At 40.4% G+C, this 15,888-nt stretch overlaps 1 protein-coding gene across 2 annotated transcripts in view; it reads left to right on the forward strand.

Annotated features, from left to right (window-relative positions):
- The first annotated feature begins 730 nt into the window (after window positions 1–730).
- The window catches only part of baiap2l1b (BAR/IMD domain containing adaptor protein 2 like 1b), a 42,224-nt gene continuing 27,066 nt past the window's right edge, over window positions 731–15,888 (forward strand). The window contains exons 1-3 of one of the 2 annotated variants that reach the window (XM_037792410.1): window positions 731–1,040; window positions 5,814–5,889; window positions 6,034–6,120. In XM_037792410.1, the coding sequence (XP_037648338.1) occupies window positions 990–1,040; window positions 5,814–5,889; window positions 6,034–6,120 (214 nt within the window). In that variant the 5' untranslated portion in view covers window positions 731–989. The remainder of the gene's footprint in view (window positions 1,041–5,813; window positions 5,890–6,033; window positions 6,121–15,888) is intronic. The other variant, XM_037792408.1, reaches the window with a different exon arrangement.

The raw sequence follows: 15,888 nt of genomic DNA on the forward strand, positions 1-15,888 counted from the left end.
TAAATAAACTAACATGGTTTTCCTCCTGTCCTCCCCAATTTGTTTGAGTCACCAGCCACCACTGCAGCATAAACAACATAAATATGTAATTATTTTTGTTTTGTTTTCTTATTGTTTTGTTTTTCAATTGTCTATGTATCTGTTTGTACCTCTGTTAATGAGCATGAGTTACATAAAGAAAGCATATATATATAAATATATTATTTATATATTAATATATAAATATATATATATAAATAATATATATATAAATAATATAATAAATAATATATAAATAATATATAAATAAATTATACATAAATATATATATATATAAATATCATATATAAATATGTATATAAATTATATATAAATAAATATATAAATAAATAAGTAAATATATATAACTATATATATAAATTATATATAAATAAATATATACATAATATACATAAATAATATTATATATATATAAATATTTTAATATATAAATATACAAATATTTATTATATATATATATATATAATATATATATTATAATATATATAAATATATATTTCTATAGTGTGGTATCACTACTTTGAGTACTTCTTCCTCCACTGAAAAGGTTGCAACATATTGTGGTCAAAAAAAGATTTAATGTGAAAGTATAGCCAACCGGAAAAGTGGCTTGACACCTGTCCACCTTAACCATACCTTCCTCCTCCTCCTCCTCCTCTTCCTCCTCCTCTTCCTCTGATCTGAACTCTCCACCTACAACTAGTTTGACAGCTCAGCTCTTCTAGTCGCAGATCAGCAGCAGACAGCTGCCCTTTCCTCTCCTCTCAGTCTAGATGATCTATTATCTGGTGTTCTTGTTGCTACAGTATGTGTGCGTCTCCAGTCTCCTGCTGGCTGTGAGGAGTTTCACGTGTCTGTAGGTTTGATCACTTTCTCCTGTTGGATCTGGGGTTTTTTTGTTGGGTTTTATTATTATTTTATCTTTATTGGGCGTCGCGAGAGGATTAAAGATGTCGAGGAACGCGGAGGAGGTGAACAAGCTGACTGAAAGTACATACAAGGTGGGTGAAAACAACAACAGGTGGAGAAATACCTCCATCTAATACATCCATCATGTGTCCACAGCTTCACCTGCAACTTTACCAGCTGAACAGGTGTCTGTAACCAGCCAGGCTAGTTCAATATTAAATAACAGCAGCTACAGGCAAGGATGGAGTGAATAGTATAGTGATAATATATGGTATAATAATGTAGTATGTGTTATAAAAAAAAAGTGTCAATGCTCTATGCAAGTTATTCTAACATTTAAGTAGGGGAGACCGGGGCAAGTTGTAACATCTCAAATTGCACCAATCAGAAATGAAACTCATTATGCATGATAAAACTGATGTCTCAGACTTGTTAAAAGTTTTTCTGCCAAGACTTTTAGGCAACACTTCATTTTACACGTCCGCAAATTTCATGGTAATTAGGTGATAATTAGCAAGTATGAAATTTCTTTGGAATTACTGCCAAATTACCCGCAATATTTACCTCAAAATGTATCGAAAATTACTTAATTATAAACATTATTTAACATGGCAAAAGTGAGCATGGTTCACATACCAACGCTCACTTCTTGACCCCTACTAAAGTATTACTAAAGGGTTTTGCCCTTTTGGAAAAATGTCAAAAAATTTTGGGCACCCTGGATATCAAACCCCCAAAAGCTACAACTAGACCAGACAGTCAACCATCATATCAAATTTGAAGTTGTTAAGTTAAATAGTTTTTGAGTTCGCCCCTCAAAACGAAAGTGTGACACGCGAACAGACGGAAAGGCGGATACGCAGAGCGCTATACCACCGACTATGTTGTCGCGGGGGTATAATACCAGGAAATGTGTTAAATAAATTACCAGCTATTGGGAAATAGCAGAATATATTTATTAAATAATGTTTATAATAAAGTAATTTTCAATAAATTTAGGTAAATATTTGGGTAATTTGGCAGTAATTCCAAAGAAATTTCAAATAAGTTACTTGCTAATTATCAGCTAATTACCATGAACTTTGCAGACCTGTGAAATGAAGCGTTACCGACTTTTTTTTTTAGGGACGCATCGATCCGACTTTGCCAGTCCCGATACAGATAGAAATACCTGGGCTTTGGATATCGGCCGAAACCGAGTACCAATCCAATAGCTGTTTTGGAAATTAACTTTTTTGGAATCCAACTGCCACTGTGTCTGGTCGATTCCAAAATTAACCAGCCACTCAATAGATAACCATTGTTTTTTTGGGCAGCATTGTATATTTCTCCCCCTCTACCATAAATTTGTTTATGGTAAATTTGTTCATGCAAAACGGTGATGTACTCATCATCCGCTATCAGAGCCCAGTTCAGCTAATAACGATTAATCGGTCTACCTCTAGCTAGAACTATTAGTTATTAGTACTATAACCTCTTCTTCACTTCCCTCTGCATCAGTAGAGACTGACTGCAGTGTTGAAACAGTTTAATGCAGTTTATCAACAGATGTTACTTTGAGTGCTTTTACTTTTAGTTTGGATCACTGGTTTTGAAGAAAATAGTCCCACTCTCCACTCTAGGAGTGCCATTTCCTCATTAGAGCACTCCCTCGGTTCATCAGCATCACTTGAAGTGCTCTTTAGTGTACTCTGGCATCTGTGTAATTCATCCACTAATTAACTAGAGTTTGTTTTCTAAAGATAAGTGGGTGCTTTGGAAGTGAATTTCTGTTACTTGTTTTGCACGGTTGGATAGCGGGGAAAGTGTCCTTCAAAACAAAGTAAATGGTCAGTTGCTTCATATTAATTAGGGTTGTACGATTATGGCCAAAATGATAATCACGATTATTTATCCCAATTATTCATTGATTTTAGGGACAAAATATTTTATTTCACTTTCATTTAAATAAACGGAGCACTGCTTTCTCTTCCATGTTGGGCTACATTTCTGCTGATGTACACATCTTCGTATCAAAATAAGAAAACTTTTGGGCTTGGGAGTTGGCGTGTTTTCGTCTTAGAACTTTAACCCTTTCACGGTGTGTTTTCAGTTCATCAAAGTTAATTGTAACATTTTGGTCACCTAAAAATGTCTTATTCAGTGTTCGGTTTTACTTAGCTCCACCCTCTCGTGTCATGTCTGGTTGCCAATAACTAAGATGGCAATGGCTTAAAACTAAGAGGGTGACGGCCAAAGACCAAGATGGCGAAGGCCAAAGACCAAGATGGCGATGGCCAAAAACCAAGATGGCGACGGCCAAAGACCAAGATGGCGAAGGCCAAAGACCAAGATGGCGATGGCCAAAATCCAAGATGGAGACGGACAAAAACCAAGATGGAGACGGACAAAAACCAAGATGGAGACGGACAAAATCCAAGATGGCGACGTCCAAAGACCAAGATGGTGATGGCCAAAAACCAAGATGGCAACGGCCAAAAACCTAGATGGTGAAGTCCAAAAACCAAGATGGCAACGGCTAAAATCCAGGATGGCGACGGCCAAAAACCAAGATGGTGATGGCCAAAAACCAAGATGGCAACGGCCAAAAACCTAGATGGTGAAGTCCAAAAACCAAGATGGCAACGGCTAAAATCCAGGATGGCGACGGCCAAAAACCAAGATGGTGATGGCCAAAAACCAAGATGGCAACGGCTAAAATCCAAGATGGCGACGGCCAAAAACCAAGATGGTGATGGCCAAAAACCAAGATGGCAACGGCTAAAATCCAGGATGGCGACGGCCAAAAACCAAGATGGCCCAAGATGGTGACGGCCAAAAACCAAGATGGCGATAGCAACCAAGATGGCACCAGCCAAAATGCAGAACTCTATGGGCGTGACAGTTCCTCAGAAGTGAAGCTAAAACGGAGCACGCATTTTAAACATCGCAGTCAATCATGTTCGTTTAATTGTGGGAAGCCAAATTAGTGGTTATGATTAATATTTGATTAATGGTGCAGCCATGCTTCACATGGAGGATGTTTGCTTTGTGGTTTCATTAACTGGGTTTAAAAGAGAAATCCAACCAATGAATAACAAAGATCATACATAAATGGATGTGAGCCACAGATCCCATCATGAGTTTTAACTTCTCCCACCGTGTAGCCGGGTCTGCATCCTCCACAGGTGGCAAAGTGAAGGTGATAGGAGGTATTAACCTTATAAAGAGACTTCATTATTTTTCTCACTCGTGTTTAGCCTTCATGAATAGCTTCTGGCCTCCTCTCAGGACGGCCCCCGCAGCTCCTTGGTGTGATGAAATGCAGGAAAAAGACTCCATGTTTAATAATTCAGCCGGTGCGTTGTGTGGTAAGATTATACAGCGAGCTCCTCGGCAGCCATCACCTCTGGCTCGCTGCTATAATCAACAGTATGTTTACATGAGCGGAGCGGTGCAGCAAATTAGGGCCGACTTGTGCTTTGTGTACATATTTCATGAATTCTGAAATCCAAGGTGTCGTTACCTGTGTATACTGTCATCAGATAGACACAATGTATGCAGCTTATGTGTCACTTATTGACAAAGGTTTGAATCAGAAGTGGGAGAGCAGCACCGCTACGCTCGTGAAACATTGTGTGTCTTCAGGTGGCTTAACAAAAGATGAATCATTTCCTGCATCCTGCTCTTGGGTGCAGGTTGGAAATTAACTTTTTGGTGTCCAAAATCTAGATTACCGGTGTTTTTTTTGGCTGGTGAGCGAAGGAAGTCTAGCAGCCACTTAAGGCTGGGCTGAACAAATATGATAAGACGGTCACTATATCCTGACAGCAGTGCATGAGACAGGTCATCTGAAAATAATGGCATCTGCAAGATTTCACAGACCGGAGGAAAACAACCAATCAGAGCCGAGCTGGAGCCTTGACGTCTCTGAGCAGCTGTCAATCACTTGCGAACGCTGACCAAACGGTCAAACTAGGCAGCGCTGATCAAATATGAATCAATATTCTGTTACTGTAATGCCTATTTCTCTCCTCAAATGTTCTCAGAAACATCTTGTAGTGTACTGTTTAGCTGGAAAATGAGAAAGTTTGTGACCCGGCAGCCATGTTGAGATCAAGTTGAGGAAATACCAAGCACCGCCCACCAGCCGGAGCGCAGCCAATAGGAACGCTCTCTCTCTCTGAAATGACCTGTGATTGGCCAAAGTCTCCCGTCACGGCCTAGATTTTTAAAGCCTGAAAACAGAGTCATGAGGAGGTGCAGAAGTCTAGTTATCTCTCAGAACGCTTGAATCACAATATGCTGAAAGGTTATTATGGAATATATGCCCAATGATGCCAGAAATATTCCGCCTACTGCAGGTTTAACATATTTTACCGGCTTTTGGCAGGCGGCTGGTGCTAATTTCCAACCCTGTGTGAACCTAAGCTGAGACATTATCCTGATGTGACATGGAGAGAGATTTAGCTCCATAATTACAGAGTAAGTGCTGATGATGTCACTCTGTGACACTGATCAAGGCTGGTTGTACAAGCTGGGACAATATTAAGTGGTTTTGTTTCCTCTCATTCTCATAGTTTTTTGTTTTTGAAGTCTTCCATTCGTCAGTCTCTGTGGTATTTTCCATTTAACACCTTTTTGTCTTCTATGACATCAGGTTTCAGAAAAAAACAGCACTGCTTGCGTGGTATGCGTGTGATTTTTTGCGTAAAAGGTCATAGGTCGTAGCTCCTGTTAATGAATAGCCAACAGAGTTTAACGCGTCTGTGTGTCTGTCGTCCTTCCAGTTAGGTGGGCAGTCACCCACCGGTTGAGTCAGTAGTGTTTCAACAACACAACAATTCAAAAACTAACTGTGTCTCCTTCTGTCTCCGCCCCCCCAGAGTGTGATGGACCAGTTCAACCCAGGACTGAGGAATCTGTGTAACCTGGGCAAGAACTATGAGAAATCAGTGGCTGGTGAGCATTCATTTAATAAATGACTTAGAGATGCTTGTTACTAGAACGTTAACAGGTGGCTGCAGAGTAAAGGTTTAGGTTGTTGTTCAATGGTCAACATGCATTAGGGATCCGATATTAATGGTCATTTTATCGTTTTCCCAGCAATGATCCTGGCGGGAAAGTTGTATTTTGATGCAATGTCTAAGATTGGGGAGAATGCTGCAGTGTCTCCTGTCTCCAGAGAATTAGGTAAGTGTTCATGTTGCCCTCTCCTCTGGACCCCCTCTGCTACAACTACTGTAGAGAAATCTACAGCTCCTGCTTTCCTCAGATAATACTTGTTTATCTCACTTAGTTTACAGCATTTATCTTTGGTTTCCAAGGGTGCATTTATACAGTATGGCTGTATTCGAAACCGCCTACTACATACTACTGACGAACACAGTATGCAGTATACAGTACATACTGCGTTCCTCAGTAGTATGCAGTATGAAACGGTTAAGGAGATTTATTTTGCAGTATGCTAGACCAGGCTTTAGCCTTTAAACCAGCTCTTAAAGCTCTGGACAAAAATACAAACTCTTACCACTATTGCAATATCATCAAAAAATACAACTTTGATTTTGTTGTTTATGTTCTGTTTGTTAACTTTATAAGATACTGCAGGTTTAAACTATTTATTCTAACAGCTCATAGTGAAGTCAGACGAACAGGATCATCAACGAGGGGACACAGGAAATATAAAACATTGATCCACAACATTTACTCAAACTGCTTTTTCAGTTACAGCAACTAAACAGTGGACTGATCTCCCTCCAGATATTAGAGTGATATGTTGTCTCAGCAGGAATCTCTCTGCCCCGTCAGAGGCGGCTCTTTCCCTCTCCTCTTCACTCGCCACTCTGCTGCTCTGTAGCCGCTCTGTGAGCGTCACTGGCCGGCTGGCGAGCAAGCGAGCGAGCTAGCGAGCGAGCTACGCCCGTGGGCGATTGTGGAGCTTTTCAACTCCAAAAAGGCCGATAATCACAGGTTCCCGTTAATTTATAACGGACATTTGTGTTGTGATATTTAAACAAACTATCCGTCAACAAGGAACTAAAATCCCCTCGTCTACAGACCGGTCTCTAGAGAGCTCCCGCCTTCTAAACTCCAAAAACGTTGGAGCAAATGTTCGATTCGCCATCTAATATTGTAAAACTGTCAATATTTAAAATCTACACAGTTGATTTTTCGCCTCAAAAATGATCAGAAGTGAATTTAGTGATGAAATAGCTACGAAAAATGTAAAAAACTAGCTGTTTTTGGCTGCTGTTGTTGTAACCGTAGCCTGTACCGTTCCAACGCTTTGCATTGTGGGATACACTAGGCGAATGGTCCGATGCATACCGGAGATTTTTTCCAAATCAGTATGACATCTGGGTATTTTTGGCATACTGTAGATTTTACTTTTGTTTGCATACTGCATGCTACATGTTGGCCACATCAGTACGTACTACTAGTATAGTATGAGGTTTTGAATACAGCCTGTGTGTTTGTTAATGGAGGACATCAACAGTTTCTCATTCTACCCTTTATTATATAAATGCTGTTAATATAAGTGTTTTTATAACAGTGCCTCTTAAATCAATAGAAATGAAAGACTGACGAATCAATGAGGTAAACAGTCATAAACGCGAGATAAAGCAAGGCGAGGTAACATAAACTCTGCCAGCATGAGCTCATCGTGCATGTAAGTCTATTTCCAAAAAGTCCTGATGGCCAAACCTGGTCACCTTTTCTCATAAATAATCATATATCTTATATACAGTACAGTGAACAATCCATGCAAAGTATTAAACATAATCTACAAAAACAAAAACAAATCATTTTTGTAGATATGGTCTTCAGTTAAAGGCACTCGCGGCTGAATTTTCATCACATGATTTTCCCTTTTGTTTTTTTTTAAATTGTGCCTCTTCATTATCATTGAGATACACCAGCTACTGTAGCTTGAATACAGAAGCAGTTCATCTTTGATTAACGCCGGCGTGATGCTCGTGATGGATGCACGCGTGCAGAGATACACTGTGGTTTGTTTGCAACCAACTCCCCAGGCTTCAGTTCCCACAAGCTCATTTGTAGTCCAAAGACGTCTGGCCCTCTAACTCCTCGTCACCAGTGGCACACTTTGATATAACCGCTGTGCGTCTCTCGGCTCCCCTGCTGATTAGCAGCAAAACTGCTAATTAAATTCAGCAGCACAATGGGGACGTGCCTCCTGGTGATGTTCTGGTGTCAACGTCCTGATACTCCTCCAACAAAAAGAAATGAAACATTCACCCCGTGTAGACCAGACAGTTTGTGATTTGCTCCTTAATGAAGAACCGCGGCTGGTCGGGTTGGATTCATGTTAAACTGTGATTTGTTTTTATTGTGCGAAATAGTGTGATTATAAATCTCAGCTCTCCGTCCCTCCATCTCTCCGTCTGTTCAGCATGTTGGAAACAGTCGTTGTTGTTGTGGCAAAGACTTGAGTGTTTGCAGCGTGTGAGATAACTGATGAGTAGGACCGCCTGAGTTTGAAAAAATATCTTATTGCAATTATTTTGACAGATATTGCAATTGCGATGTAATTTTCGATATCAGAGGGAATGATAATTTTTACAACATTCTCATTTTCATTGAAAAACGGGGTTTCTGCAGGGATCTGTACCAAACAAAGATGTTTTCTTAAAGCTGCAGTGGGTAGAAACGGAGCAAATATGATTAAAAAAAAAGTTATTTTTATGAAACGGTCACTATATCCTGACAGTAGAGACAGGTAATATGAAAAAAAGCATGTTCCTCTGTGTCTTCCAGTGCTCCTAATGGCATCTGCAAGATTTCACAGACCGGAGGAAAACAACCAATCAGAGCCGAGCTGGAGCTTTGCCGTCTCTTCGCAGGTGTCAATCACTCGCATACTCCGACCAAACGGTCAAACTAGACAACGCTGTTGCTGGACATCGTAGGATAACGCACGAAAAATCAGGAGTAATTGAAGAAAAGGGAAGTGATGAAAATTAATGTGAATTAAAAAATAGAGCGATAAATCTTCAATTTATTTGATAAACTTGATTCACATTTTATTTTAATCAGCGTTGATCTGATAATAAACTGTCGACCATTCATCATTCACAACACTCAACTGACATTTATCATATACAGCTTGCAATTTATGTTACTTCTGCCCAAAATGTTAATCAAAAACCATATCAATGTCTGCACAAAGGATATCATCCGAATCATTGCATGATGTCACACTGACCTTTGACCTGTGGACACACTAATCCTTGTTATGAGAGAGACATACACAGACAGATCACTTTAGTCGGAGTCATTATGGGGGATTATGTAGAGCAGGGGATGATTTAAATACACACTACAAACAGTCATCTCATGTAATGAAGCGGGCCTGTAATGCCTGTGTGCTATACTTCCATATAACCAGACACTAAATGTGGATTTCAAGATAACAATATTAATTATAAGGATGCAGAATGTCTCTCTACAAACGCGAGGTGTTTCACAGAGAATAAAAAGAGTCTTCTGAGCTTGTGGTACGAACATAGTGAAGCTACCCCGTCAGAAACCTGAGCTCCAGAGACGCGTAGCCAACCAGAAACCAGATACTCTTGAGAGGAGGACCGGTGCACCTCGCCCTCCTCCTCCTCCTCTTCCTCCTCCTCTGCCAGAGTTCAAATGTCAACAGCTCTTTCATTCAAACACTCAGGCAGCCGACTTGTTTCCTTCTCTGGTCAAACCAGGATGTTTTGCTGAATTCGCTCTTTATATGTCGTCTAACTGTATTTGAGGTGAAACTAAGTGTCACTGACGCTGGAAACTAAAATGTGCTCTTGGGTTTCCTCTGAGAGTTGTGACAAGGACCCTACAACTGTTGCCAAAAAATATCTGAGGAGTATTTAACAGCCTGTGAGACACCGAGACCGTGCAGCATTTTGTTATCCACGGGGGAATTGAATCCCATCCAATCTTGTCCTTTTACAGCAGCAGCAGCAGCAAGGGCTTTGCAGACGCTACATAGATACACAAACACACACACACACACACACACACAACACAAACATACACACACACAAGCGTCGTCCTTTGATGGTCCCGGCCTGCTCAAATGGCATCAAGCCCACTTTACATAATCCGAGCATGTTTGCATGGTGTGTCAGGTGGCTCTCTCCCATGCCAGGATTATTTTGCCCACAGTCAAAAACAGTGGGCCGCTCTGCTCCGCACGCCACCAGCACAATGTTGTTAACAAAACCAGCTCAAAGTAGGGAGGCTTTTCTCTCTCTCTCTCTTTCTATGTCTTGCTGTTCATTTCACTCTTCTTCTTCTTCTTCTTCTTCTTCTTCCTATAATCTGCCTTAGGCCAATAGTCCTGATGGTGGCGCTACAACAAGCGCCTAAACTTTGAAAATTCATAACAAATCAGCCGTACGTGTTACAACTTTGCAACTTCCACCAAAATGTTCAGATGCTTCAATTATGAATTATGAAATGCATCAAACTTATTAAACCTATCTCCTTCTATATTTTGTGCTCAATTGACACCAAACTTGCTGCATCTTCAGTCTGTCCTCCACAAACCATCCAGACAGATTTTTGAATTATCACAAATTGAGCCCACAGTGCATCAAACTGTTTTAGTGTAAACACTACCGTACACAGCTAAATAGAGCTCCAATGTTCATGAAAATAAATTACAAAATTTTGAGGTCATGGTAGATGTAGGGGGGTACATTTTATAATTTCATCTCAAAAACTGTATTTTTGACAATATTTTGAATTCTATCCTCATGTGAACCGTTACAGTCAATGGAAATCAAGTATTTTTAAACATCAGTTTGTCACTTACAGTATGGAGCAATCGATCTTTATTAAAATAAATTACTGACATCTCTGTGTTGTCTAGATGAAGTACGCAAAGTCTCAGAATGTTATCCCAAAAACAGAATTTTTGACACTAGTTTGAAATCTGCCTTTACAAGCAACCCTGGTGATTACCTCAGTGTGTGTGAAGTGGTACAGTAGTTTCCTCCGGGCAGTAAACCCACCAAGATGGTGACGTGTTCTTGGTGTCTGAGATTGTGAGTTTGAGACTGATCGAGGCAGAACTAACATGCTAAAGCCTTAAAGGATTAATGATAATGGACCGTCCTGTACTTCTCATTTGTCTTCCTTTCTTAATCTTCCTCCTCTTCTTCTTCCTCCTCAAAATTGCCCAGCCCCGACCCACAGCCGCACAGCAGCTATAATTCTACTTTATTTGCTCTACTTTATCTCTGCTCCACGTAGCACAATGGAGCCTGATAACATTTTATTTTTAATGTTGCAATCAAGTCATCATTGTTCACAGATGAGCAACCATCTGTACACCATGGAATAAGAAAGAAAAGAAACAATCAAGAGCAATCTATTTTCCAGTGTGATGACGTGTCAGAACATGACATGTTTTTCCTGCATGATTTACGCCTTCACCAGAGGCAAGCTAGACCTGATTTAAACCACTAAGTAGTGTTCAAACACAACATACTGACACTGTGACATGAACTACAATACAATTAAGGACAAGCATGCATTACCTGTAAGCGCTCTGCTGTGTTTCACATGACTCAGCTGTATAGAGGAACCACAGTAGCGACAGTTTGATAAGTCAGAAAACGCTTTCACATTTGTATGGCGGAGCGTAACAGTCATTCTTTAGATACTTAACTTCTCGATGCTACCTTTTGTGTTTGAGTAACAGCTGTCACTGCTGCTGTAATGATGAATGTAAAACGGCTCCACAGAGCACACAGTGTGTGTGTGTGTGTGTGTGTGTGTGTGTGTGTGAGTGCAGCCAGGACTCCAGACCCATTTACAGCCTGCTGGGTAAACAGGTCCGTAGGCAGCCCGTCTGTATTGTGTGGGTTTATCTCGGCTTGGGTTTTGTTAGCTAATGGCGGTGGATTGCTCCTGGTGGCGGTGTAATCCGCATCGTGACACACTTTTGCCCTCACACCTTGCTCGATCGAGAGCACCTGTTGCTCAGCAACGTTTTGCACAGAGCGTGACAACAATAAACAAATGAACTGTTGATTGCTGTGACGTTACTGTAGCTAAGACGCTCCTATCCGTAGCATCGGTTTCAGAGAGAATGATGTGTTCATGACTCACAAGTTTTGGTGTCCTACAAATGAACCAGTCGGTCAGGTATTTGACTCTATACCACACCTGCTGACGTTTTTTAAGATTACATTGTTCTTTTTGTAAGATAAGGGAAACTTTGAGGTCAGATGTGTCAGGCATTTGGTCCAGGTAGTTGACCTGGCTGGTTTACTTTCAACGCAGCGTCCTTCTGAGTAACGTGGTGGACTTTTCCTCTATACTCTGAGCCAGAAATCTCCACTTCAGCAACACTTACATACACCAAACTTTCCAGTTTCATTCCTATCTATATTCTGAAGGGGGGTTTGTTCATATATCATTCATAGCCTGACTTATATAATCTTTTATTCATAATAACATGGTGGAGAATTGATTTTTTTTTATGGCTGCTGACAGTATTTTCTGATTTACAGCGTGATAAAAAAAGATATCAAAAATCCCCCTTATAAAAACCTTTGACTCTGATATGTCAAAGAAATTAAACAAGAATTTTGAACCTGATGTTCACATTTCTGTTCTGCAAATAAGCACATAAGATAATGCCTCATTTGCATATTTAAAGAGGACCTATTTGCATATTTAAAGAGGACCTATTATGCTTATGTTCTGGTTCATACTTGCACTTTGGGTTTCTACTAGAACATCTTTACATGCTTTAATGTTAAAAAAAACGCTTTATTTTTCTCAGGTCAGCTATGCTGTAGCACTTCTTTTCAGCCTCCATCTGAAACTGAGCTCCCCCCCCTCCCGAATAAAAACAACCAGTCTGCTCTGATTGGTCAGCTGGTCCACTCTGTTGTGATTGGTCAACCGAACCAAACTCTTCAAACTCCGCTCCAGCTCCGCTCTAACTAGCTTTGTTTGAGGGCGTGCCAAACTAGCCGCTACGCAGGTATTATGCAAATGTTACTTGGTGACATCACCACGTTTCAAAAGAAAAGGCGGGACCTCAAGCAAAATGTTTCAGTCAGTTCAGGAGCAGAGTTTCTGTGGGGGAGTGTAACGCTTTGTTTATACTCGAGTTAGAAAAATTCAGAGGTGCACGACAGAGCACCGCGTCAACTTTAGCAGCATTCACGCACCACGCAAAAGCCGCGATGACGTAATTCTCTGGTGCGTGCACCTTGCGCCGGCTTCACTACAGCGACCATAAACCAAGCTTGACTCCCTTTTGCGTGGACTTTGGGCTTTGTAACTTTGCAGAGCTTTTACATGCATAAAAAACGATATAACACACTAAAGAAGGGTAAAAGCACAAAAAAAAAGGGTAAAAGGGTAAAAGCACAAAAGCATAATTGGTCCCCTTTAAACATAAAACTGCAGAAAATTTGTGATACAAAAAATAATTGGAATGCAAGTAATCAACTGGTGATATCTACTAGTTTAAATATTTGACCCTATTCACCTGTAGTGTCCCTTTCTCTCCTCCCTTCCTGTCCCTACTGCTCCCCCCTCAGTCTCTTCTTCTTCTACTCCTCTTCTGTCAAAGGGCAGATTTACGGGATGATCTGTTGGCCTTTATCTGCCGAAGCTGTTTGAACTGCGCAGAGTGAAAGAACCAGAGTCGCCATAAGGCAAGGTGGGGCGGTCGGGGTGTAGAGAGACAGAGCGGGGAAGGGCAGCGTTCACATGCTTTCAGATGCTGATGAGATGCATCAAACTGGCCGTCTATTGAACTGCTGACAGGGAGCTACAGTGTACATTTTTAGACGAGTTGAGAAAAGGATTTTTTTTTGCTACCTCTGATGGAGTTATATCTTTATTTTTTATATAGATGGGTTGATTTATTGAATCTGAACAGAGAGAATAACTGTCAAGGACAGCTGCTCCCTTTTATTAATCTTTAGAAAACCTTTCTGTGAGGTTCGTGTCGACGGCTCCTTTTCACATTTATTACAATATTGGTCTCTACAGCATCTACAAACACGGAGTATTGAATGACGAAATAGTAGTTTATTCGCGGCGCCAACGCCCAGCTCTTCTATTTATATTCAAATCAGCTGTTTATATGCCCTGCAGCAGAAGCCAATACAGTATCTGTACAGTGGAAAAATGTGTCTTTAACAAATGGCTCAAGGCTACATCACTATCAACACCCAGCTGGACTCGTTGGCTACTGAAGAATGTTTTTCATTGTGGCATTTGCTCTCTGTGAACGGAAAATAACCTCCTGTGGGAAAAACTCAGTGCGGGAAAAAGTCACAACATCCGGCATCAAGTTTCCATTCGGACTATTTGCATCCTGCTTTTATATCTAGACGACACAACACACGATCCTGTGGTAGATAGACGGTCTTCAATCTGTCATCTATGCTGCACCAAGCATATACTGCACGCTATCATTTTAACTATAGTTATTATACCATGGTCACTTGCCAGAGGAAAAAAAAAATGAAGACCATTCATTTATATTTTTATGCATTTTGCAACCAAAATCGTTTCCCTGGTAACCCTGAGGGTTCGATAATACATGGAACAATTGGTGCCTTCAAATGAATCTCTTGAGCTTGTGTTTACAACATAAGTCGTGTACACGGTATGCTTGGCGTTCAAGAGGTTAATTCGTGAGAACACCGGTGCTAAGCAACGGCAATGTTAACGTCACGGCCGGCGTCTAGAAGCCACAGAGGCTAACAATTTAGCAAGCTATCAAGAGGGTAACATAATGCATATTATGACATATTATAAAATTATGAAGAAAAACAATATACGACTAAAAAGACAATATATTAATTTATTATGCACCAAAAAATGTACTTCCTTGGCCTCCACCATTTTTGACAACGTCAACAAACACGCCACAACTCGTGAACTCAGAGCTTTCAGAAGCTTCCCACTTACGAGGTCGTGAATACCACAGGAGGGGGGCATTCATATGGACTCTTCTCATGAACACGGTAAACACCACCACATTTGAAGGCATGGCATCTTGGTTTTAAGCCGTTGCCATCTTGGTTGTTGGCAACCAGACGTGACATAAGAGGGTGGGGCTACGTAAAATCGAACGCTAAATAAGACATTTTTAGGCGATCAAAATGTTAATATTAACATCATGCTGTATTGAAGAAGACTTGAAACTAGCAATTGAAAAATAAACTTGTGTTTACAATGTTTACTGAGGTAATAAATCAAGTGAGAAGTAGGCTCATTTTCTCATAGACTTCTATACAATCAGACTTCTTTTTGCAACCAGAGGAGTCGCCCCCTGCTGGCTGTTAGAAAGAATGCAAGTTTAAGGCACTTCAGGATTGGCTTCACTTCTCAGACCCGGAGGTTCCCCCACTGGTTACTGCTCTTAGTAATGCATAATGCTGCCCAGCAATGACACAGGGGTTCACTATTTACTATTATTTATTAAATTAGTGGTCTTAGAAAAGTGTTTGGCAACTATAATTTAAAGTTTGTTTATTTGTTTTCATGACAAAAGTGTTGTGAATTATGATTTATTTAATGTTTTTTATGATCACTGGCGGTGTTCACTGTAGCAAGGAGGTCATTAAGAAATCTAATTACACTTTCTCACGTCACATGATTGCACTCTATAATCCTAATTTGATTGCCTTTGTGTGAGCAACGTGCAGTGACAGAAGGTTATGATTTTGTGGCGTCCTGCCATCTGAGCTCTTTTTGATTGGCCGAGCAGCAGGTGGTCCAGTTTTTCTGGTCTAGGCACATGTACTTTATTTTCCTCCCTCTCAGAGATGAAACTCTTTTGTAACATAATCGGTAGCCGGTGACATTTTGATGGTTTATGTGGTTGCAAAATGACGCGTAGCATTTCTCAGCCAAGCATTCATTCATAAACAATATGTAGTGTGTGTATTGTGCTCATTG

This window comes from Sebastes umbrosus, chromosome 14 (genome assembly GCF_015220745.1).
Source record: "Sebastes umbrosus isolate fSebUmb1 chromosome 14, fSebUmb1.pri, whole genome shotgun sequence".
Classification (NCBI taxonomy): Eukaryota; Metazoa; Chordata; class Actinopteri; order Perciformes; family Sebastidae; genus Sebastes; species Sebastes umbrosus.